Source organism: Hyperolius riggenbachi, chromosome 2, assembly GCF_040937935.1.
Source record: "Hyperolius riggenbachi isolate aHypRig1 chromosome 2, aHypRig1.pri, whole genome shotgun sequence".
NCBI classification, from domain to species: domain Eukaryota; kingdom Metazoa; phylum Chordata; class Amphibia; order Anura; family Hyperoliidae; genus Hyperolius; species Hyperolius riggenbachi.
The window spans coordinates 88,435,480-88,458,948 of NC_090647.1; the positions used below are offsets into that span (position 1 = coordinate 88,435,480).

Below are 23,469 nucleotides of genomic sequence, written 5' to 3' on the forward strand. Positions count from 1 at the left end.
CTAGGAGTAAACTCAGGTGAAAAAGTGAATTGCATATGGACCCTGGCGTGCAAAAATACATACGGTCACAAGGAGTCGAAGTAGACTAAAGAATGAGGAGGAATAACTTTTCAGCACTTAATTGAAAAAGAAACCAGTAATATCAAACTTACTTTGAGTATTTTCTTGCATGGGAGGAGCATTAAAAACAAACCCAGGGTGGATCTTTAAAAAAAATAAATAAATGCAACCCTCTGGGGGGCTGGACAATTCATCAGGAAGCTGCAATTACTGCCAGTCCTGTGTACCGAAATCACTGGGGGGGGGGGGGGGGGGAGAGTTGGAAGAGAGGAGATTGGGGGGCACTGACATGTCCCCTGGGGATCACAGTTCTAGCTCTGTGTGTCTCTACAGAGCACAGAGGAGCAGAAGAGATGCCCAAATAGAGCTGGGAAGGGACACTGCTACCGTTAGTTGCCGACAAGCTGCTTGTTACCAGTTCGGTGTGTGTGTGCGCACTTTTACTTTATTGGTAAGGTTTGGAGAAAAAAAAAAAAAATCTCCTAGAGAAAGAAAAAGCTCAAGAAAGGATATGGGGCCCAGGTCTAAAATAAAATGGTTTGCTGAATTAATTAAATGAAAATGGTCTTCACTTTCCACGTGACCCTCATAATATCCTTTGCTGATAAGAACTTGCGCACATGCAGCATGAGTAAGCAAGCAAACAGTATTCAAAGCGAACTTCAGAATAATCAACACCGGTAATAAAAAAAAATTGTATTTACTTAGAAGCAATCAGAATGTCAACAAAACAGTTGCAATTTTTTTCCTTGCAATTACAGAGTGGTATTCAGTTAAACAGAACAACAATAATGATGCTAAAACAACTGAAGATGAAAAATGAACTACATCCCCATATAAACTAAATTGTGCTGTGCACCAACACGAACCTGCTGAAAATTTCCATGCCAATTTACAACCCCCTTAACGTACGAGGCAAGGTTAGTGGTAATTGAAAACCACTTAAAAGACAGGGCCATCTAATGATACGCTTGGTAGTGTGTTAACAATACAAAAGAAAGAAAAAAAAATAAGGGCAGGGAGGGCACTGTACAGATTAAAAACAAATCTTACACATCCTTATATCTGGATTTGTTTTTTTCTCCTTTAAAAAAAAAGAAAAAATAATAATATGAGAGCTGTGTACAGGGGGTTTAAATGCTATATAGACAAAACTGCTCCTGGAGAGGCTTATTCATCATCTTCCTCATCATCTTCTTCGTCTTCATCCTCATCTTCTTCGTCTTCATCCTCATCGTCGTCGTCATCTTCCATTTTCTTACTCTTTTCAGGCTTGGCAGGTGCCTTTTTGGCTGGCTCGGGTTTCCCCTTGGCCCGATATGCTGCAACATCCTATGAAATGATAATAAGAGACATGTAAAAGACAGTAAACAGCAGTTTGACATGTCCAAGACAGAACAGCAGATACGCAATAGGAAGACAGACCGCATGCCTTTCTATTCAACAACATGTCTCTAGAAGGAAATAATCCTGATCAGACAGTGCCACCTTCTGCACAGATCCAAAGTATTACATTACAGACATAAGAACATGGGGGGTGTACTGTGGTCCAACTCTTATCAACTCCCTTCTTCAAAATTAGCAATAGGGCTCCAATCAACAAGTGAATTAACTATCCAGTCACATGAAACATTTTTTTCTAAACTCCCCTGTACATCATGTCTGAAGGTAGAATAGATTCATTTTATATATGATAACTGGTAGACAAAAGTGAAAGGGTGAGTTTTAAGGGACTGTTTTAAAAAGGACACTGCTCTTGCTTGGAAATTTCCCTCAGTTTAGCTTTACATTTTCAATGGTAAACCGTATTTCAATTTGCTTACAAAGATGTAAAGCAGTTATACCACAGGACTCCTAACAAACCGAATATGGGAGGGCCCAACTTGGATCAATCCTGTTGAAAATTATTAATAAGCTTCTACTCTGTGCATCCAGTTACTCGTGCAGGCTCTGGCTTACTGTACAGTATAGCTGCACTTGTGCCTGAAAAGAAGTGCATCCCCGATGTTCCTGTCGACAATCTTCAGGGGGTCCTCACTTGGCGGTGGCATGGGAAGCCTCTGTAGGATCCAGAGGCATCCCTCTATTTAGTGAAGTATGTTTTTTTGTTTTTATATCCGAGGGTTCGTTTCGGGTTGAGACAAAATGTGTCTCAGGAGTTATACTTACCTGGGGTTTCCTCCAGCCCCATTCAGGCTGTTGGGTCCCTCGCCGTCTCCCTGAGCAGCTCCGGTCCCCTGCTGGACAGCCTAGTACTCTCGCAGCCGCGCTTGCGTGGCTGCGCGACTCCGTCACGCTCTGCGCCTGAGCAATATAACTGTGCAGGCGCAGTACACTCCCAGATGCGGAAGTGTGCACATGGCCAGGCATGCACGATGAAGAGCGACTTTGTCACAGCCATTACCTGAAGGGGGTGGAAGGAAACTCCAGGTAAGTATTAATCCTGAGACACGATTCGTATACTAAGGTTTTATAGGTTGGTAGCAATTTTTATTTGTAATATAACAATTTTTATTCAAAGTAGCATTTCAAATGAAGTATTGCTACTACTTGTCACTCAGCTATAATAGTACATTTCCAAGAAACACTCAGTAGCATTACATGGAATGATGTTTGGAGTGGGAAAGACCTTATGTGCACATTCACCATCATTTTCAGTCGGAACTAATGAGGGAATGGACAGGATACAAATACAGAACAGTACAAAGCCAAGGACTGACCACTAGGGTACTCCAGTAAAGATGGTAGGAAAAGAACAGGAAGGCACAATCTTAAATGACAAAAATGGTAAGTACAAGGAGAGCCAGGAGAGCACCATGCCAAGAAATCAGAGATAAGATCTATATTCTGTTCTCATGTCTGTAAATAACACAATCACTTCTTCCGCAGGATGGCATGCAACTACTGTAGTTACTATGGGCAACATTTTCTAGTTCCAGCTAAGCATGCTGTCTCCTTATTTAGGCTACCATGCCTCCATTACATTTTAAAGTTCAAATTCCTTACTCTCTAAGAGGTACTTATGCACCAATATTGTCAATGGTATACCGCACAGTGACACAGCAAGGATCACTAACTACTATTTGCGTGACCCCTCAAAAAAAGACAAGTTATAACTAAAGATGTTTATAGTGTCCAGCTAGCCAAACACTTAGCACTCCAGTTGCAAAATCTTAATCTGTAGTATGAAAGTCTACAGATTAACTAGAGTTTGCACATGTTACTCAGGTAGGCCCTGATACTATACAGATGTGGCAAGACTGGCCAAAAACTAAGGAGTGTTTTCATGATGCCTCCTGCAGAGAACTCAGACATGTCTCCCCCCCCCCCCCCCTTTTTTGCAATTAAACTCTGAATCTTGTTTTCCCTTGCTTAGAATATGCTTTGAAACCTTGGTGAAAACAGGAACTATTCTACTGAAAAACTGCATCATAGAGCTACATGAAGTTTCACACCTTCTGACTGGTAAACACCATGATCATTTTCAGATGATGGCGAGATCGCCTATGGTTGTGCTGGTTTGAATTTTGCTTTTGTACTACCCATAAAGACATCCTGCTACTTTATAGAACATTTCACTGTACAGGGATTACGCACATCGAAACAATCATAAAAAGTTTAGTATCTGTACACTAAAGGTCAACTGTAACTTAAACAAAACAAAAACAGATACCTAAGAGAAGAGCCTCTCTTCCTGCCCTCTTCCTCTGCCGCGTCCCGCATTCCAGATTCTGAATTTAACCTTAGCGGTAACCCCGTACTACACACTGGGTAGCCGCCGCGGAGGATCACATGGCCCCAGGACGTTTTTTTTTTTTTCTTTTTTAAATGGTGCCCATACGCTTTAGCTAGCTAAACGTATGCTCAAAGTTGCTCCGGTCCCCCGCGATAGCTTCCGGTATACATAACCCCCAGGAGTTCCCACACCGGCGCAGCTGCCCAATCAGCTCCAGGCTTTGCGATGACGGCGATCTGTATTGCGGATGACGTCATCTCCGATCGTCGCCATAGCATTGATGGAAGCAGATCGGGAAACTGCGCTTTTCGTGGAATCGCAGCAAGGTACGTATAGCCGGCGGCGATCGGCGGGCATGGGAGGACGGACCGGAGCAACTTTGGACATACGCTTAGCTAGCGAAATGCTAGCTAAAGCGTTTAAAAACAAATTTTGGACAAAAAAAAAAAACAAAACCTCCCGGCGGACGCAGCCTCAAAAACTGCGTACCACCAAGGGGGTTAATGTTGAAGAGTGGCTCCATACTGCACAATTGCGAACTTGTCCATGCACAGTACAAAGCCACTTATTTTCAGAAGTACTTGGAGACACAGCTGTCGGGAGATTTCAACAGGGGCTCGACAGTGGAACGAGGGGACGCAGAGAGCAACGGGAAGGCTCTAAGGGATCCAGAGCCTTCCCTTCTCTTAGGCGAGTATCTAACTTTTTGTTTTAAAAAGGCCACAGTTTTCCTTTACATTCTGCATATATTAGAATATTAATATTATAATTAGAATAACTGCATTGTTATTCTAATTCAAGTGGGCCGCTTGAAGAGCCTAGTATACGTGAGGAAATGTACCTTTTCGTATTTCTCCTTCAGCTTGGCAGCTTTCTTTTCAAAAGGCACCTTGTCTTCCGATGCGGTGTTATTCCACATCTCTCCAAGTTTCTTTGCCACATCTCCAATGGTCAGGCCTGGATGCTCACCTTTGATTTTAGGACGGAATTCAGAAGAGAACAAGAAGAAAGCTGATCTGTAACAGAAAGAGAAGATGCAAGTCATGTTAAATGGGAAAAAAAAAATCCCAGAAATAAAATTTGCTGACAAAGCACAATTATCCCTAGAAATGCATTCAGATGTGAGGAGTAAAAAATGATTAATTTTAGATTGGGGGCGGACGGGGGGGAACGGGGGACTGCACACTTGTCAATCAGGAATATTGTAATTCTTGAACTGAAAAGATATTTAAAACATAGTATGGATTGGGCCATTGGTTCTACCATGTGTTAAAAAGTGGACCTGAACTCAGAACACTCTCTCTGCTATAAAAGATATGCGTCAGCATAATAACCTTTAATACAAAAAACATTTCTTTGTTACAGCTGATACAAATCCTAAAATAAATCTGCAGTGTGTACTTCTTGATTCATGGAAGCAGACATATTGTTAACAGCCTGTGTTTTCAAATGAGCTCATCTGCCATCTCTGTCGTGGCAGTCACGTGACAAGGGGGAGATCAAATTACAACTTGTGATTAGACACAAATGAGAGAGAATAAAAAGGAACTATCGAACTAAGTGTTTTAAAACGACAATGTACAGATAATGTCCAAGTAGCTGTGTAAACATTTTCTTACTTCTCATGTTAAATATCAGAGGCAAAAGCTGTAATTCACTGTGTGTAGATTTTAGCTGCGTTTGGAATGTCTCATTTGCATAGGTGCATCTCTGCAGTCTGACATGCTAAGAACAGTGTAATATTGAAGCAGAGTTATATTAAATGCTTCTGGTGTCAGATTTCACACTATTAAAAATGATTATGTTGCACATAAGATACATTTCCTCTGCTCTCTGCAAGCTTTCTCTCACACACAGGGCTAACAAATGTATTGTGAGGGAATACCCCTCCCCTCATGGTTCACTCAGCATCAGTTTTGGCTACACAGAAGTAAGGAATCTGATAACAGTAAACAAAGAGATAAGCATTCAAATGTATACACCAGTACTCAGCAGCACTTTCCAAAGTATTCCTATCAATTGAAAAAAAAATGTTAATAGTGTCCATTTAAACAGGCTAAACTCTCTAAATACATACAATGTGCATTTTTCTCGGTTTTCCTTTTGTCCTGTGCAAGAGTTCAGGTTTACTTTAATCTAAGCCCCTCCCCTTGAGTGAGATTTGGTGCCTTAAAGTGCCCACATGGCTGCCCCCATGTGCAATACTAAATTATCAGTGATTAGTTGCTTACTGATAGCCTGGGACGTCAATTGTTTAGATATGTGTTTGATACCATATTGTATCTATAACTTTTTTTTTCTTGCTAGCAGCACTGATTTACTTTTTTTTCATGATGTAATGTGCATTGTTAACACGTTGTAGTGTCTTTAGGGTTTATGTGTGCATTTAAACTGTTATAAAATAACCTTTAATAAAATGCATAATGCGTTTGGCCACCTTAACTTTACTTCTCATGAATTATTACTGAACTTACGGTGGCCTCTTTGGTGCATTTGGATCCTTAAACTTCTTCTTGGACTCTCCTTTGGGTGGGATATAGGTCTTCATTTCTCTTTCATAGCGAACTTTATCTACTTTTGCCATGTCTTCAAACTTCCCCTTTTCCTTAGCAGACATGGTCTGAAGTTAAAAAAAAAAAAAAAGAGAAAGAGAAAGAAAGAAATCATACACTATACAGAACGTGTTGTGTCACTGAAACGCCTTATTTGTTAATGGAAGGTTAAAAATGTAAACCACGGAGCGAAAATACATACACTGACTGTGGTATTCCAATATGGCTGTGCATTTCTTGACCCATGCCATGAAAAGTCATTGGTTTGGATGTGGAATATTAAAGGAAACCTGAGGCATGTAAAAGTGAAGCATTTATACTAACTTAGGGGCTTCCTCCAGCCCTGTGCATGCCATGGGCTCCCTTGCAATACTCCTGGGCTGCTCCATGGTCCCACGGTCAGCTACAGTAAATTGGCTAGTTGTGCATGCGCAGCCACACCTCTGTTGCCAGGAGCAAATCTCACAGCAACAGGAGGGCGATATGGGTGTGCGCAGGACTAGCCAATTTACTGGAGCTGACCGCGCAGCAGCCTGGGAGCCCTTGGCATGCATGGGGCTGGAGGACACCCCAGGGAAGTATAAATGCTTCACTTTTACATGTCTCGGGTACACACTCATACATTTATCCCTTTCTAGCCTTCAAAAGTTTTTAATCTTTCCTCAGAAGGGTTTCCTAAGTCAGATGTTTGACTGCCTACCAGGAAAGCAACTGTATCGCCAGTATTACTTGACTGACTGGTCGGTCAGACAGACAGACAGACAGACAGACAGACACACACACGGGTGAAAGTTTCAAGCTAAGACGATGAGCAAGTTCTGTGATAATTTGCCACATCTGTATAAGGGCAGAAAAGACCTGATGAAGTTCTTGTGAAAACGTATGCCTTGAGACAGGAGAGCTTATTACGGCAGGTGCAGAGATTACTGGAAAGTGTAGTAGTTGCTCAAATCAGTCAGGCACATTTCAGGTTAACGAAGGATCCTGTCTAGATGTTTTGGTGTACTGCTCCAATTTATGCTCCATTATTCTTTTGCACCTGGTCCTCACAGAGACAGAGACTACGTTAACTAGTTCAGGACCGCCACAAGATAAAAACTACGCCCCCACTTGTGGCTGCCTAAGCCTGATTATGTTTAATGCCCGCAGTCCCGCAATTTCAAACCACATAAACACAAAAGTATAGCCTGGAACTCACTGGTATTGTAATAATGAAAACCACAAAAAATTGTGGGAGCATGGGACTGAAAGGGGAAGAAGTCCAAAAACAACAAAAAGAATCAGGCCCTGCTTCTCATTCATAGAAAAAGACTTTATTCAAAAATTTGTAATCAACACTGTATGTGCACTAAGTGTCACTTTAAAAACATAAACCACTCACTGAAGATGTTAATAAGCGCAGCCGGCTGGGCACACAGCAATCAACATCTGTCACACCAGACATACTTGGGATCCCCACCATACATTGGCTTGAAAGAAAGGGGCTGTTTGTTAGTAAGGGTATACTCCAAGGGTGCAGAGTCCTCCTTAACAGGAATAACGTCCCACTACACAGATAAGAGGTGGCAACATACATACTGAGTGACAATAACATTATTAACCTCTCACAGTTTCAGTTGAGGCCGGAACACCACACTTTGTTAGATAGAGGTCTGTCGTTCTGCCCGTTCACCCATGGCGACCAATTTGAAGTGTACAAAGATGTCCAGCTATTTTTGAGAAAGGTGAATTTAAAGTGTATGTATCACGCTCAAAAAAAAGTTAATAGTGGAGTAGGCCATGACGTTATTGATCATAGAGGTAAAGAGACCGACCTGGACCTCAATGACAGGAAAACTCATTGAACTCGGAGCACTACAGGATGAGGGACCAATGAACACTAGTATCGGTGATGAGAACATAGAATACACCGGTTTAAAAAAGAAATCCTCTTTCTTTCCACCGATCAATATGAATAGACACCTTAGAGTCTTCAATGAAGCTATAGAACGTGATCTAGCGAGATTAAATTGGAGGCTGCCCACACGGGACAACATCCCCAAAATGGAGCGTGAGGCACTGTTAGAACTGCGCTCAGCTGAAGGTTTTGTGTTGAAGCCTAGCGACAAGGGTGGGAATGTTGTCCTGTGGGATGAAGAAAAATATGTATATGAAGCAATGCGGCAACTTCAGGATGAACGAATACATTTGAAACTCACAAACAATCCGTTCCCCGAAATAGTTGTGAAATTAAACGAGATGCTAGATGAGGGAGTCCTGACAGGTGCCATCAATGCAGACGAATATGCATTGATGCATACATAAAGTCTTTTTCTATGAATGAGAAGCAGGGCCTGATTCTTTTTGTTGTTTTTGCAATTTCAAACCAGACAGAATAGTTTTATGAAAACTGCAAAAACACTGGATGTAGCATTTTTAGAGCAATTGCAATGCTATAACGAGTATAGAAAAGCAAAAGTACTGTGTAAAATCGCTTGTAAAAATCATTAGTGCTTTTTATTGTGAAACAACCCCAAACGATATCTTGCAAACTGCTGCCACCTGCATCAAAATCGGGAAACGTACAGGCATGCCAATAATGAATGCTACTGATTTCAAGTACAGGATCTTCTCAAAAAATTTGTTGTGAAGAGAAAGTTGAGAGACGCAAGACCCAACACTCTGGATGTGCTTAAGGCCGCTATCGAAGCATCCTGGGCCTCCATAACACCTGAGCAGTGCCACAGGCTGATTGCCTCCATGCCAGGCCGCATTGAAGCAGTCATTTCTGCAAAAGGATTCCCGACCAAGTATTGAGTGCATAACTGAACATCATTATTTGAAGGTTGACTTTTGGTCGGATGAAATATGCTAATTTTTTGAGATAGGAATTATGGGTTTTCATGAGCTGTATGCCAAAATCATCGATATTAAAACAATAAGCTTGAACTACTCCAGTTGTGTGTAATGAATCTAAAATATATGAAAGTCTAATGTTTATCAGTACATTACAGAAAATAATGAACTTTATCACAATATGCTATTTTTTGTTAGCAGATCCTGTAGATTCAAGGCCTACAACTGCATCCAACGTCTAGTCTATATTAAATATATAATGTAGTGTATACCTAAAATTAGTCTGACAGCACTTTGCAACACAGTCCAACTGGCTCAGAGCTGGTTCACACTTGGCGATTTTTGAGCACTGCGCTGCTACAAATGTATGCCTATGGATACATTCACACTGCAGCATTTGCAAAATTGATCAATCGCAAACACAGCATTTCAGGGGCGATGGTGTTGTAATTCTCATTCTATTGAACGAGAATCACAAGCGCAAATCGCACCGGATCGTGAGATTTGGAGCCAAACGTGATCGCAGGCTAGCGGAGCTTCAAGCACCGAGTGAGAACCAGTCCTCACACTGCAGGCCTTTCTCTTACCCAGTGTTAGTACAGTGGTTATCTAAAACTGATACAGATACATATATACTGTAAATGCTTGATTAAACCTCTTGAGGACCACAGTGCTAACCCCCCCTAAAGACCAGGCTATTTTTTGTGTAATTGGCGACTGCAGCCTTAACCTTCCTGGCGGTAACCCGGGGTAAGCCGCGCAGGAGGTTTTCTCAGGGCCTGCTGGGCCGATTTGCTTAATTTTTTTTGTTTGCTGCACGCAGCTAGCACACCGATCGCCGCCGCCCCGCGCTCGATCGCCGCTATCCGTCGCGCCCCCCCCCCCCCCCCCAGACCCCGTGCGCTGCCTGGCCAATCAGCGCTGAGGGGTGGATCAGGACTCCCAATGACGCATCCCGCCCCGTCGTCATGCCGACGGGGGAAGCCCTCCAGGAAATCCCGTTTAACTTTGAACAGGATTTCCTGATCGAAGCGGGCAGGCGGGGGATGCCGCTGAGCAGCGGCTATCGCGTAGCGAGCCCAGATTTAAAAAAAAAACAAAAACTGCTGCGCTGCCTCATGGCGGAATTTATTAGACCGCCAGGAGGGTTAAAGGGAACCAGAGGCCCCAGGAAAAAGATTCTATACATACCTGGGGCTTCCTCCAGCCCCATACGCCTGGATCGCTCCCACGCCGCCGTCCTTTGCTGCCTGGATCTGCCGGTACCGAGTCCCGTCATGGCCGCCAGTCGCGGCCAATTGTCCGCATCACACGGGGCTCCCTCCATATACGTACGCGTGAGGCTGCTTACTGCGCAGCCGCACGGGTATGGAGGGAGCCTCTGTGATGCGGACAATTGGCCGCGTCCGCCGGAAGTGACGGGACCCGGTATCGCCGATCCAGGAAGCGGAGGATGGCGGCGTGGGAGCGATCCAGGCTTATGGGGCTGGAAGAGGCCCCAAGTATGTATAAAAGCTTTTTTTTTTTTTCCTTACATTCCTCTCTGTTCCCTTTAAAAGGCCAAGCTGCAGGGCCGCACAACAGAGCACAATAGTGATTCCCCACCCCCTCCCTTTTCTCCCCAACAGACCTCTCTGTTGGTTGGGTCTGATCGCCCCCAGTGTTTGGGGTTTCTTTTGTAAATATTTATGCTAATTTTTTTTTATTAAATTTACTTATATTTTTTTTTTTTTTTTTTTTTTTTAACACAATACCCTCCCTCCCTACCCCCACCAGCCAATCCCTGTGATCAGCTGTCATAGGCTTCAGCTTATGGACAGACGATCACTGCAGCGCTGCGCTCTGCTTACTTAGAAGAAAGACGGCGGCTTCGTCGTCTAAGTCTCCCGAGCGTCAATCGCCTGCGCCCGATCTCCTGCAAACTGCCGCCCCAGGACTTTACGGCGTGACGCGGTCGGCAAACAGTTAAAGAGCAACTGTTAGCTTGTTAAGTCCCCCCCCCCCCCAAAAAAAAAACAACACATGCAAGTAGATAAATGCTTGCTCTACTTACTTAATTGATGTATTGCACTGTCCAGTTTTTTTTTTCAGTTTTAATTTTTGTCCTGGCAGGGGCCATCTTGTGCCCTCCAGGTTAAATTAACCCCCCCCCCCCCACACACACACACTGATTGTGAGCACAGCAGGGAGGATAAAGGCAGCAGGCACAGACTCCCAAGCGCTGCGAACATGCCACTGGAAGAGGGGGGCAGGGGACAGTGACAGAAGATAGCCTCTGGCCCCCCTCCATGCACTAACAGCGGCTAGATCCACCGCAGACAAGGGGAGACCAGGCGGCCAATCACTGCGCAGAGATTATGCGTCTCTCGGTGCGCCGTTAAAATGACTGTGGTGACCACGTGATCGGAACACTCCGCATCACGTGGTCCTGCCAGCCAATAAGCGGCCGCTCCAGGAAGTAAACACTGCAGTAGTGATGGGAAGTCGGCTCTTTTCAATGAATCGATTCATTGAAAAGAGCCGGACTTCCCATCACTACTGTTCAGAATAGATTCAGAGAAGCAGAGCAGCAGGACTGAGCCTAGTGATGGGAAGTCCGGCTCTTTTCAATGAATCGATTCTGAACAGTAGAGATGGGAAGTCCGGCTCTTTTTAATGAATTGATTCATTGAAAAGAGCCGAACTTCCCATCACTACACTGCAGTGCATATTAATTAGACATGTGGCTGGCCACAATAGCAGACTCTCCCCTCCTCCTGGGGGAAATAAAAAAACACATTACTGAGCATGTGCAAACAGTCTAACACTGCTAAAACCCGCGTATGACGCACAGCATGCTGCACTTTGAGCGTGTAGCTTTACACTGTAACGCAACGTGGGCACTGTGAACAGCCCATTGATTTTTCATTACTGTGAGTTGGGCTGCGTTACAGGCTGCACTAACGTGCGTCTGACGCTCCACTGTGAAAGCAGCTTTAAACTTAGGCTATAGCTGTAAAGTAGCTGTTAAATAGAAATCAAAACTAGTCCTTGGTTAGAATACATGCAGAGGGTACAGACAGGAACAAAGAACATTGATCGTGACCTAGGCAATCTAACAGTGAAAGACTGATGTGCAGGTACTCTGCAGGAGAATTAGGACATTCTTCCTCTATTACACATTCATCAGGCACAATCTTAACCAGATTTTGGGTGATAAAAATCCCCTCTGCATTTGGGCACAACATTCTCACGTGATTTACAACAGCCCTGCAGGGAGTGCATATGTAGAATATAGTGCCACTGAATAAGTTAATTGTAAGTCACCAACCCCAAATTTAACAACATATCAAATTAATTGATTTCATGAGCAAAGGGAATTTTAAAAGAAAAAAAAAAAAAAATCTTATTTTTTCCTTTCAATTATAATTAGTTTTAATAATTTACAAATTTAAATTTATTAGGAGTATTTTTTCATGACGGATTTCACAGCCCTGAATGGAACAAAGCTATCTTTAAAAGCATATGTTGTAAGCCAGAAGGTATTGGACATATTGAATTCTGACATGTCTCAAGGTTTAGAGTCAGATTTCCAGTAGTGTTTACCTTCCATCGCTCTGAGCATTTCTTGGAGAACTCCGCGAAGTTCACAGATGCATCTGGGTGCTTCTTCTTGTGCTCTTCTCTGCAGGTTTGCACAAAATAAGCATATGAGGACATTTTTCCTCTTGGCTTCTTAGGATCACCTTTCCCCATCTTGTTAGTTTTCTGTAAATAAAAAGGGGAAAAAAAAAATCTCTGCTATAACATATGGAAGGACTTCTTCTCTGAAACTTTTGATCAGTCTGATTTTAATTACTGTATTTAATCACTTTCTACTGTCCACATTTGATTTAGGTCTGGCACACATGGAGGTAAACTTGTTTTCGGAGGGCGGCGAAAGCAACGTTTAAAGCGATCAACTGCTATTCTATTCAAATGAATAAAAGCAGTTTTTAAACGACAGGTACAGGTTTTTCGCATGGTTTGCATAAACCTCACAGTAGATCCCGGTGTCTCAAGAAATCTTACTGAGGGCTTGTTTCCACTGTTGCGGCGCGATTTCGGCCGCATTCCGACGCTTGTAAAAACGCATGCGGATGTGTTTCCACATGCGTTTTTACCCGCGATTTCGCCTGCGATTTCGCATGGCAGGGTGCCATGCGAAATTAACCATGACACTGCCAGGGCTAAATAAAATTGAAAAAGGTGCGAAATCGCACGCGAAATCGCGGGTAAAAACGCATGTAACAAACGCATGCGTTTTTACTATTAAATACATTAGCGGCGATTCGCACGGATTCCCGACGCAGGCGAAATCGTTGGCTCTTTTGTGCGTTTTTTCACGCTGAAAAAAACGCACCTCAACAACGCTACAGTGGAAACAGGCCCATCCACTTGTATTACATGTGCGGATCTGCATGCGTTGGACGCATGCAGATTCGCGATAGTGGAAACGAGCCCTTAAACACGTTTACTTAGCAAGTCTAAAGTCTTTAGACGTGCTAACCAGGGTGCTAAGTAGGTTAGCAACGGATTTCTCAATCAAATCGCGCGCAAAGTCCTATGCGCGCGCTAAATCCCATAATGAATAGAATGGTATGCTTTTTATTGTAAAAATTTTAAAGTACAGATTCTCTTAAGATAAAAAGAAAACTCTGCAACCAGAGTTGTGCTTCAATGGTTTTCCTGCAAAGGTAATGCTCTATTTAATGTGTCCCGACATAATTAAATGTAATTATGGAGTTAAAGGGAAGGTTCAGGGAGGGTGGGTAAAAAATAAAAATCAATTTCCACTTACCTGGGGCTTCCTCCAGCCCGAGGCAGGCAGGAGGTGCCCTCGCCGCCGCTCCGCAGGCTCCCGGTGGCCGACCCGACCTGGCCAGGCCGGGCTCTTCTGCGCTCCAAGGCCCGGAACTTCTGCGTCCCACTGACGGCGCTCTGACATCATTGGATGTCCTCCGGGCTCTACTGCGCAGGCGCAGAACTACTGTGCATGCGCAGTAGAGCCCGGAGGACGTCCGATGACGTCAGCGCGCCGGCGTGGGACGCAGAAGTTCCGAGGCTTGGAGCGCAGAAGAGCCCGACCTGGCAGCCGGCCTGGCCAGGTCGGGTCGGCCACCGGGAGCCTGCGGAGCGGCGGCGAGGGCACCTCCTGCCTGCCACGGGCTGGAGGAAGCCCCAGGTAAGTGGAAATTGATTTTTATTTTTTACCCACCCTCCCTGAACATTCCCTTTAAAGCAGGAGGGGAGAAATGTCCAACACTGTAGCCAGCTGGAAGTTCCTAGCAGTCAGCTGTGTTGACAGCAATTGGCAAAAAAAAAAAAAAACCCTCACCAGGTGCATTTTTTTATTTTAAGGCCACTGCTTACCTGGCACATGTCCTACCCTGACAAAGTAAAAACATATGGCTCAATTTAAAAATACAAAATGCTTATCCGGTATCAAATGGCTTATTAAAAGTGGCAAGTTACTGCACTGTGTGTGACCTAATGGTAAATACCGCTTTTTTGTTCAACTGAATACCTTATATGCTTAAAGGAATACTTAAGTCTGCTAAAAAAAATGACTTTTACTCACCTGGGGCTCCCCTCAGCCCCCTGCAGCTGAACGGTGCCCTCGCCGTGTCCCTCCGATGCGCCTGGACTCGCCTGCGGCCACTTCCAGGTTGGACGTCACCGGCCGACAGGCTGGGAACGCGGCTAATTAGCCGCGTTCCCGGCCGCAATAGCATTATAGAGGGCGCTATTGCGGCCGGGAACGCGGGTAATCAGCCGCGTTCCCAGCCTGTCGGCCGGTGACGGCCAAACCGGAAGTGGCCGCAGGCGAGTCCAGGCGCATCGGAGGGACGCGGCGAGGGCACCGTTCAGTTGCAGGGGGCTGAGGGGAGCCCCAGGTGAGTAGAAGTCATTTTTTTCAGCAGACTTAAGTATTCCTTTAGGCTGGTTTCACAGTGGGACGTTACAGGCGCACGTTAGCGCAGCCTGTAACGCAACCCACCGCACAGCAATGAAAAAAAATCAATGGGCTGTTCACAGTGCCCACGTTGCGTTACATTGTAACGCAGCACGTCCTGATAACGTACTGCATGCAGTACTTTTTAGACTGTTTGCACATGCTCAGTACGGGTGGGTTTTTTATTTTGGGGGCGGAGAGGAGGCGGGGAGAGGCCGCTACGTAGCCAGGCACATGGCTACTTAATATTCACTGCACTTGCAGTGTTTTCTTCTTGGAGCGGCCGCTGATTGGCTGGCAGGACCACGTGATGCGGAGAGCTCCGCTCATGTGGTCTCCGCAGTGCCTCCGACAGAGCAGGCGCACTAAGAGCTGCTTGTAACGCGGCTCTTGGTAGCGTCCTGCTCCAACACCACCAGGCGTTGCGTTAGGGGCACGTTATGCGACCTTAACGTCCCCTAAAACGCAACGTCCTGGTGTGAAACCAGCCTTAAAGAAAACCGATGGGGGGGAATGAAAGTCGGACACTTACCCAAGTAGTGGTAAGCCTCTGAATGCTCCAGAGGATCCTCTTCCACTTCACCACTGCTGCCCAGCACCCTCCGTTTCATGGCCCCGTTGCTGTCTGTGTATGAGAGCGACAGTACGGCGCATGTACAAGTACATTCTGCGTATGCCTAGTATAGATGCTCATACATGGACAGGAGCATGACCACAAGAGCATATCCAACAAGTTATTTCTGGATAAGCTTAGAGGGACCCAGTGCTGGAATGGTGGATACCAGGAGGATCCAGGAAGCCGCTGGACTGTCCGGAGGCTTTCCTCTACTGAGATATTTATCTACTTTTTTTCCCCCCACTTCAGGTTCATATCGAGCAGGATCGCCAACCGGAGGAGACAGTGTATTGTCCGCTCTGATGTTATGTTGTGTTCATGTGTTTCCACCACCTTCTGTGAGTAACGCATCTGTTGGTAAAAATCAGGCAGGACAGATTTTTGTGTTGGATACTGAAAAGAGTATTAATAGCAAAGGATAACTAACTTTTTTTGCAATCCGTCAAAATGGACAATAAATGTCCATTTTGCGTTGCCGTGTGAACTGAGCCAATTACCAGCCAATCACTTTACTAGTTTACTGCTACTATCTGTCCTGTTGATTTGTATAAATACTACACAAGTGGATTTAGGCAAAATTTTTGAAGTGGATTTAAGCAAAATTATTGCCACAATCTTGATTCTTACTACAAATAAATATGGCTAGATTCACAGTGGTCAGTTGCATAACAAGCAGGTATAAGAATGGACTGCAAAGGATACTGGGCATAGACTTTAAGGGCCCTTTTCCACCTGCAATCGCTAGCGTTCATGCTGAACGCTAGCGATTGCTGAATCGCAAAACCGGCTATTCCCCCGACGTTTGCGGCCGCGATTTTGCTATGCTATGCACTGCATAGCAAAACCGCGGCAATTATCGCTCCGCCGCGCGTTCGCGTTCCCGACAAAAGCGAATCGCGGTAGTGGAAATGACCTACCGCGATTCCTATGTTAAAAAGCAAACCGTAGCGATTGTAAAATCGCTAGCGGTTTTGCGATTCAGCCAGCGCAAACGCGCTGGTGGAAAAGGGCCCTTATACAAAGCCTGCATGCAGCACTGTGAACAGCACCACAGAATTGCATGGGCAGCGAGTTAACATGCAGAATTATTCTGCAATACAACTGAGCACTGTGTGAACTAGCCCTAAGGCTGGTCACATAACTGCAGTGTGTATGTTGTCCCATGGGTTTTTTAAGATTTTGGTTTCCTCTCACAAACCAAAAACATACTGGTAGTTTAGGTAGCTTTTCCTTTAAAGCGGAACTGTAGATTCAAATTAAACACATTGTTTCACTTACCTGGGGCTTCCCCAAGCCCCCATCCTGCCCCGCGCCGCTTGACGAGCCTCCGTTATCCCGCTGCCAGCTACTTTCGGTTTCACCGCCAGGCCACTGCGCCTGCGCAGCTCTGGCCACGCGTATCCTTTCTTCGCATTCCCCGCTATTGCAGAGGGAAACGCGAAGAAAGGATACTCTTGGCAGGGCTGAGCTGGCCTCGACTTACAAGTCGAGGTACAGAACGGAGCGGCGGAGGGAGAACGGAGACTCGGCGCGGGACAGGACAGCTGCTGGGGGCTTGCAGAAGCCCTAGGTAAGTGAAACAATGTGTTTAATTTCAATCTACAGTTCCGCTTTAAGTAGCTGACCCTAAATTACGGCAAGGGATAGGAGATTATGACTGGGGTATACTCACTCATTACACAACTAGGAATGTTTACGGAGTGTGCTTTAAAGGAAACCTGTGATGGGGTTTAATGGTGTATTTATACTTACCTGGGCATGCGCAAAAGCGCCCGAATGGCCAGATTACCGGGAGATTACAAGAGACCGCAAAGACTGGAGAAGACAGCGAGGGAGCCCATGCACCTCATGGGACTGGAGGAAGCCACAGGTAATTATAAATATACCATTAAACCCCATCTCAGGTACCCTTTAAATGACCACAGCTCTCATTAGGTGCTCATGCGATTTGAGTCTGACAGAAGGAAAGCTCTATCATTACAAATGCTAACTCATCATCATGACACTTGGGGCTTGATTCACAAAGCGGTGCTAACCTTACTTAGCACGTCTAAAGTCTTTAGACGTGCTAACCAGGGTGCTAAGTAGGTTAGCAACGGATTTCTCAATCAGATCGCGCGCAAATGTTTATGCGCACAAAGTCCTATGCGCGCGCTAAGTCCCATAGGCTTTAATTGGGCACTTTTGTGCAGTGCGCGCGTAAAGTTTTGCGTGCATAAAGTTTTGCGCGTGAAAAGCTCGTTTAGACGTGCTAAGGGGGTTTTCACAGGCGTGCTAACAGTTAGCACCGCTTTGTGAATCAAGCCCTTAGGAATCAGAACCCTGGGGTCTACTAATAAAATGGCAACCAGACAGTTCTCCAGAAAATCTAACTTTTGTTGAATACCATTTTTCAGACCTTCAGATTTATAAAAGTGGCGACTGGATTAAATGATACCCACTTTACCAATATTTAACCGTACGTTAGGATTTCCATATTTATAAAGTGCCAGTCACTGATCACCAAATGGTGTTCACCCCAGGGAACAATGCGAACCAGTGGTATTTGCTTCAAACACCCTGTTCACCACAGAACTTCACTTTAAAAAAAACAGCAGCGCCTGACCACAATAAAATTCAATGGGCCACGCACCCATTGTTGGTGGTAAGTGTCAATCAGGCACTTCATTCTGTGTTCATTCTAGCGAACAGACACACCATCAATCTGAGGAAATTACAGTACCTTTTCCACAGCCTTGACCATCAGGGAACAAAGCCTGGTTGCTCCATTATAAATATGGCAATTCAAAAGTTGTAATCAGGTTTCAAAAACTGGAGTACTAATAAGTTATCTATTTTCCAACTCCTGGATCTTCTGAAACTGGCTCCAAAAAATTCCTCCAGTCGGGGTTGTGCTGTCAGTCGCGGACTCCTCTCTGCCCCCCCCCCCCTACATTGTACTTGAAAGCACCCCGGGATCTTCTTCTTTTAAGTCTCCTGAGTGTGTGCATAGGCGCTGGCCGGGCTGCCCATGGTCAGGAGCGCACAACATCCCTAGGACATGCAGTGCGCTCCTGGCAACAGGCAGGCTGGCCTGCGCAGTCAGCCCGACTCTCGCGACTTAGAAGAAGACCCCGGGGTGTTTTAAGGTACAATGTGGGGGGCAAAGAGGAGGGGGTAGAGGTAGACATCAGCACAGGTGACAATATATGCTTACTCCCCCCCCCCCCCCCCCCGGTTTTCATGGCTTCTTTTGGCTCTGGTATCCTTTAAATGACCTTTGTTTCTACCAAAGGAGCTTTGGGAATTGACGGTCAGGTACAACCTGTGCCGGGACTTCACCTCTTGAAAGAGAATATAATGAAAGCAAATCTGTAGTGACCTGAAAGTAAAAAAGGCAGATACTCACCTATGGAGAGGGAAAGCTCTGGATCCTAGAGCCTTCGGGCTCAGGCACACTATAAGCACTTTTCGGTCATCAGAGCTTTCTAAGAGCTTTTTAAAAACGCTCCCATTGACTTACATTACAATTGCGATAAGATTGCGCGATTTTACCACGATTGCAATTTTAATGTAAGTCAATGGGAGCGGTTTTTAGAAAGCTCTGTTGGCCAAAAAGCGCTCAGAAAAGCGCTTATAGTGCGTCTGAGCCCTTCCTGGTACTCGCAAAGTGTCCTCGGTTCAAATTTGCTGTCTCAGGGGGCCCCCATAGTCCCAATGCCTTCTGAGGGTCCCTGAACGGGTCGAATACTTGCAACAAGGATGACAATGCTGGACCAAGGACCCAGAAAGATCTAGGCTCTATAGGATCCAAAACCTTCCCTGTACATAGGGGAGTATTTTTTTTTTACCGGCTTCAATATCACTAACTCTTTAGCGCTGTGATTACAAATGAGACCCCATCACCAATTATGACAGGGCCCTGGTGCTACAAACACTTAAAAAGATACATGAAATGAGGGATATGGAAGTTGGCATATTAATTTCCTTTTAACAATGCATGTTGTCTTGGTGTCCTACTAGTCTAATACTTTTAGTCATAAACCCTGAAAAAGCATGAAGATCAGATGTTTGACCAGATTTGCTGCATGCTTGTTTCAGGTGAGTTATTCAGACACTACTGATGCATGAAAGATCAGTAGGACGCCAGGCAACTGGTACGGAGTCACTCGTGCACAGAGGAAAAAGTCGTGCACAAACGACTCCGTGCTGCTGCACAGGCCATACTTTGATCCACCCTTGTACACAGCGCATGGTCGCACGCAATATTCAACATTAATGTTGAATATTTTTCCAAGGGTGCCAGGGCCGGATCGGAGGGATGCAAGAAGAAGCCTCTGGATTAGACCTTGGTAGGGCTTCCCTCCATTGAGACAAGTATCTAACTCCTCCCCTTTCTCAGGGTATTATTGTGTATTTTTATAGCAAAGACAACTTCCGCAGGGCTTTAAGATGGTGTATTTAGTCATGTCACTAACTGCCCCTCAGAAGAGCTAATCCCTACCATAGTTAGCCTCAGACTCTGCTAAGGGCAGCAATTACACAGGAGGGTACTGCTCTGCACATAACCAGGTGAGATCTGTCATATGCAAGTAATCAAGAGCTGTAATACTGGTTGAGTAAAGAAGAATATGTCACTGTTGACATCTGATAAAAAATACATTTTAAATGCATTTTGGACACAAAAACATGCAGAATCATTTCTCCATAGGTTTCCCGTATTATACTGTGAGGTAGGTGTAGCTGGTGTACTGGTTACAGTCTTAAGGGTTTAGCCAACAAGTATTTTGGTAGACTGTCTACTTCATAATTAGCGTCTCAAACAATATTTATGGCTTTCATTACTACGCCTGTTAAAATTTGAGTTAGGAGGTGAGCTTTGTACAGTATCCCTTTAGAAAAGTATATAGAATTTTTGTATAGAGGTATATGCCAGAATTAAAAAAGATGGGTTTAAAAAAACATTATCTGGTGTTCAGTAGATGATGTCATCAGTAAATCATGAGCCTCCAGACTTTTTTTCAGGGATTTGTATGTTTCAATGTAAGCAAAACATAATTTATATAAGGTGTTGGTAAGCTTTGTAGAATGGTTCTGTACACGTCTAGGGAAACGGCACTGAGTGAGCTGGGAAATGAGCAAGCTGTGTGCCTGGGAATGCTGTGTGTTTGGAATAGTTTGAATGTTACTCATCTCTCACTGCAACCCGTGATGTACCACATGGGATACAAGGAAACTGAATGCAGGAAGTTACAGAGCGGCACACTCTATAAGTATATTAAGCAGAGCTGTGCAGACTTGTTTCTCTGCTGCTTCACAAGTCAAAGCCTCTCTATGCTGTACTTAATGTACCTGGTCAACAATGTAACCGTTATTATATCATGACATCTTAAGTCACTGGACAATTAACACAAGTACAGTCACTTTATTAAAAATATGAAGCACATAGAAGATGATGCTGTGACTTTTAGTTCCACAAGGTAAAGTGGCTGGCCAAAACTTCACAGCCAATGTATCTTTTGTGGTATTATTACTCCAAATATAGCCCCTTGACCTCACAGCCAAGCATACTACAACTTCAGTTCCACTACAAGGAAGTTGAAGCACGCTTAATTTGCGTAGTGTTCCTTATAAAATTTCAGAAACCAGTGGCATATTAATGGACTAGTCCTACAAATTAATTAGGCTATGGTAGGAACATTAGGTCTTAAGCTCCTTTGAGAAGCAGTTCATATCAAGAGTTACTCAGCATATACCGTAAAACGCTGCGGAAAATGTCAGTGCTATATAAATGCATAATAATGAGATTTCAGAAATGCATAATAATGAGATTTCAGGCTGCCTACACCTACAGTAATCATTAATCTTTCAAGGTACTGCTAATCCCACCACAGCCCTTTTAAACGAGAGGAGAACTGCAGCTCCAATCAAGGTCTCCCTATCGTTTTAAGGCATACGCTGTAAAAATGACATCTGTGATTTAGTTGCTATGGCCAACGCAGGGATTGTTCAGACACTTTGCTAAGTGAGGCGCCACTGTCACTAATGTAACATCCAACCACCACATCCTCCTGTTTAGTCAAGGAATGGCGCAGCTCCAGGAAGGAGGAGGGAGATGGGGGGAGAAAAAAAAAAAAAAAAGGTCAACAATGACAGATTTTCTCCTTCCATCTTGTAAGAGCCGCTTCCTGATGAAAGAAAGTCCCCTTGAATTGCTTTGTGCAGCCCTGCTGTGCCCTTGCGGAAGGTGTGAGGGATGGTGGTGACAGGCGGCGGAGGGACTCTATCTCTGCTGGTTGTGTTATGTGGCTTCATCCTCCCCGTATTACAGAGCCATTACACTACATTAGAACACTGCGGGCTAGGAGATACAGGAGAAAACAGAGGAGGCGGGAGCGCGCCTCAGAACTGTGTGCGCGCTCGGCTTCTCGGAATGGCGGCGACGTGAGCGCGCCGCCCTTTTCTCTCTATTGTTCGTCGTGCCCGCGCCCCTCCTCCCTCGCGCTATGAAAACCACCATGTTAGAGAGAGTGCGGCTCGCAACCGCCATCTCATAGAGGGAAGCAGCGGCGGAGGCGCCTGGGCAGAGCTGCGGGCACAGCACCTCTCAGCCGGGCGAAGGGTTGGGAGAAAAATAAAAAAAACTTGTCAGCCGTCTCCCCATAAGCAGCCATGTTAAACGGAGTGTACCGTGAGGTAATCACGGTGCTCACCGCCTGTACGCCCCGATACACTCCGACTATCCCCAGGAGCACGGGGAGGATGGCAGTGCCCGCTCCGGGGTGCCAGCCTATGTCACCCCCAGCCTGGCCTCGGGGCGCCGGTGCCCACCTGCCTCCCTCACACACATGACAGGAAAAGTTTGACTTTGCAGCCGACTGAATAAAACCGTCTCTCCTCACGGCCCGGACAGCCCGGTTCATTCTCTCCCCTGCTCTATGACGTCATAATATGTGCAGAATAATAGTCTCATTTCGGGTGGTCACCCCCCCTCATTTGTTCTCCATTGTCGCCCCATCCCCGCCGGGTGTTCATTAAAATCGCCCCGCTTCCCCCATGGCGGCCCGGGAGTTGACCGAGGCCAACAGGCGTATAAAAGCGGGTAACCGGCGGTGTAAATGACGTAAGACCTCCCGCCCGATACTTACCCGCCTGTCCCGCGCGCCTAGACATGGCCAGTCACTATCCGCCGAAGCGCCGTGTACTCACCCAATGCTGTGTCTATGGAGCTCAATGTACTGCAATGGCTGTGAGAGAGAAAGCGGGATCGATACGCAGCCTCTTCACTCTTCCCAATCTGTAACATTACTCTCAGCTCAGGACGGCGCTGATTGGCCGCCGCCAACTCGTCCCCTCTCCCCATTGGTCGGCTCGCCTCCATTGTCCTGACCAGCGGCCGACGGCCATTGGGCGGCGTTTGAGCGACGTCACCCGAGAGCAAAACAGCGCGCAAATACGAATGTCATGTGTGTGTGTGAGACGCTGAGCGGGATGCGGCTACTAGGCAGAGTTCTAGTGTTTGCAATGCAAGGCAGCCGTAGCCCATATACCCTAACGTAGGGAATGGAGGAACGGAGACTTCTCCCCATTGTGAGGCTATGGGGGGCTGCGGGGCGGGCACATCGGCTCTAGACAACACCCGGGCACAGGCTTACCCCCCGCCACACCCTGCAGCCATCCTCACAGCCCGGGAATTCTACACCGTACACCCGCCGCT

At 45.5% G+C, this 23,469-nt stretch overlaps 2 protein-coding genes across 3 annotated transcripts in view; one reads left to right on the plus strand and one right to left on the minus strand.

Annotated features, from left to right (window-relative positions):
* Positions 1–744: 744 nt before the first annotated feature.
* Positions 745–23,069, minus strand: HMGB1 (high mobility group box 1). Of its 2 annotated transcripts, none has more exons than XM_068267028.1 (5): positions 22,962–23,069; positions 12,769–12,930; positions 6,271–6,416; positions 4,638–4,812; positions 745–1,392 (listed from the first exon to the last, which is right to left on the minus strand). In XM_068267028.1, exons 2-5 carry the CDS (start codon positions 12,916–12,918, stop codon positions 1,231–1,233), a joined length of 633 nt encoding a protein of 210 aa, XP_068123129.1. In that variant the 5' UTR covers positions 12,919–12,930; positions 22,962–23,069; the 3' UTR covers positions 745–1,230. The 2 variants fall into 2 exon arrangements, with proteins under 2 accessions (XP_068123129.1, XP_068123130.1); XM_068267029.1 differs by lacking the exon at positions 22,962–23,069 and adding an exon at positions 22,901–22,922.
* USPL1 (ubiquitin specific peptidase like 1) overlaps positions 17,550–23,469 on the plus strand; it is a 136,503-nt gene continuing 130,583 nt past the window's right edge. The window contains exon 1 of the mRNA XM_068265900.1: positions 17,550–17,643. Coding sequence (XP_068122001.1) covers positions 17,550–17,643 — 94 coding nt within the window. The remainder of the gene's footprint in view (positions 17,644–23,469) is intronic.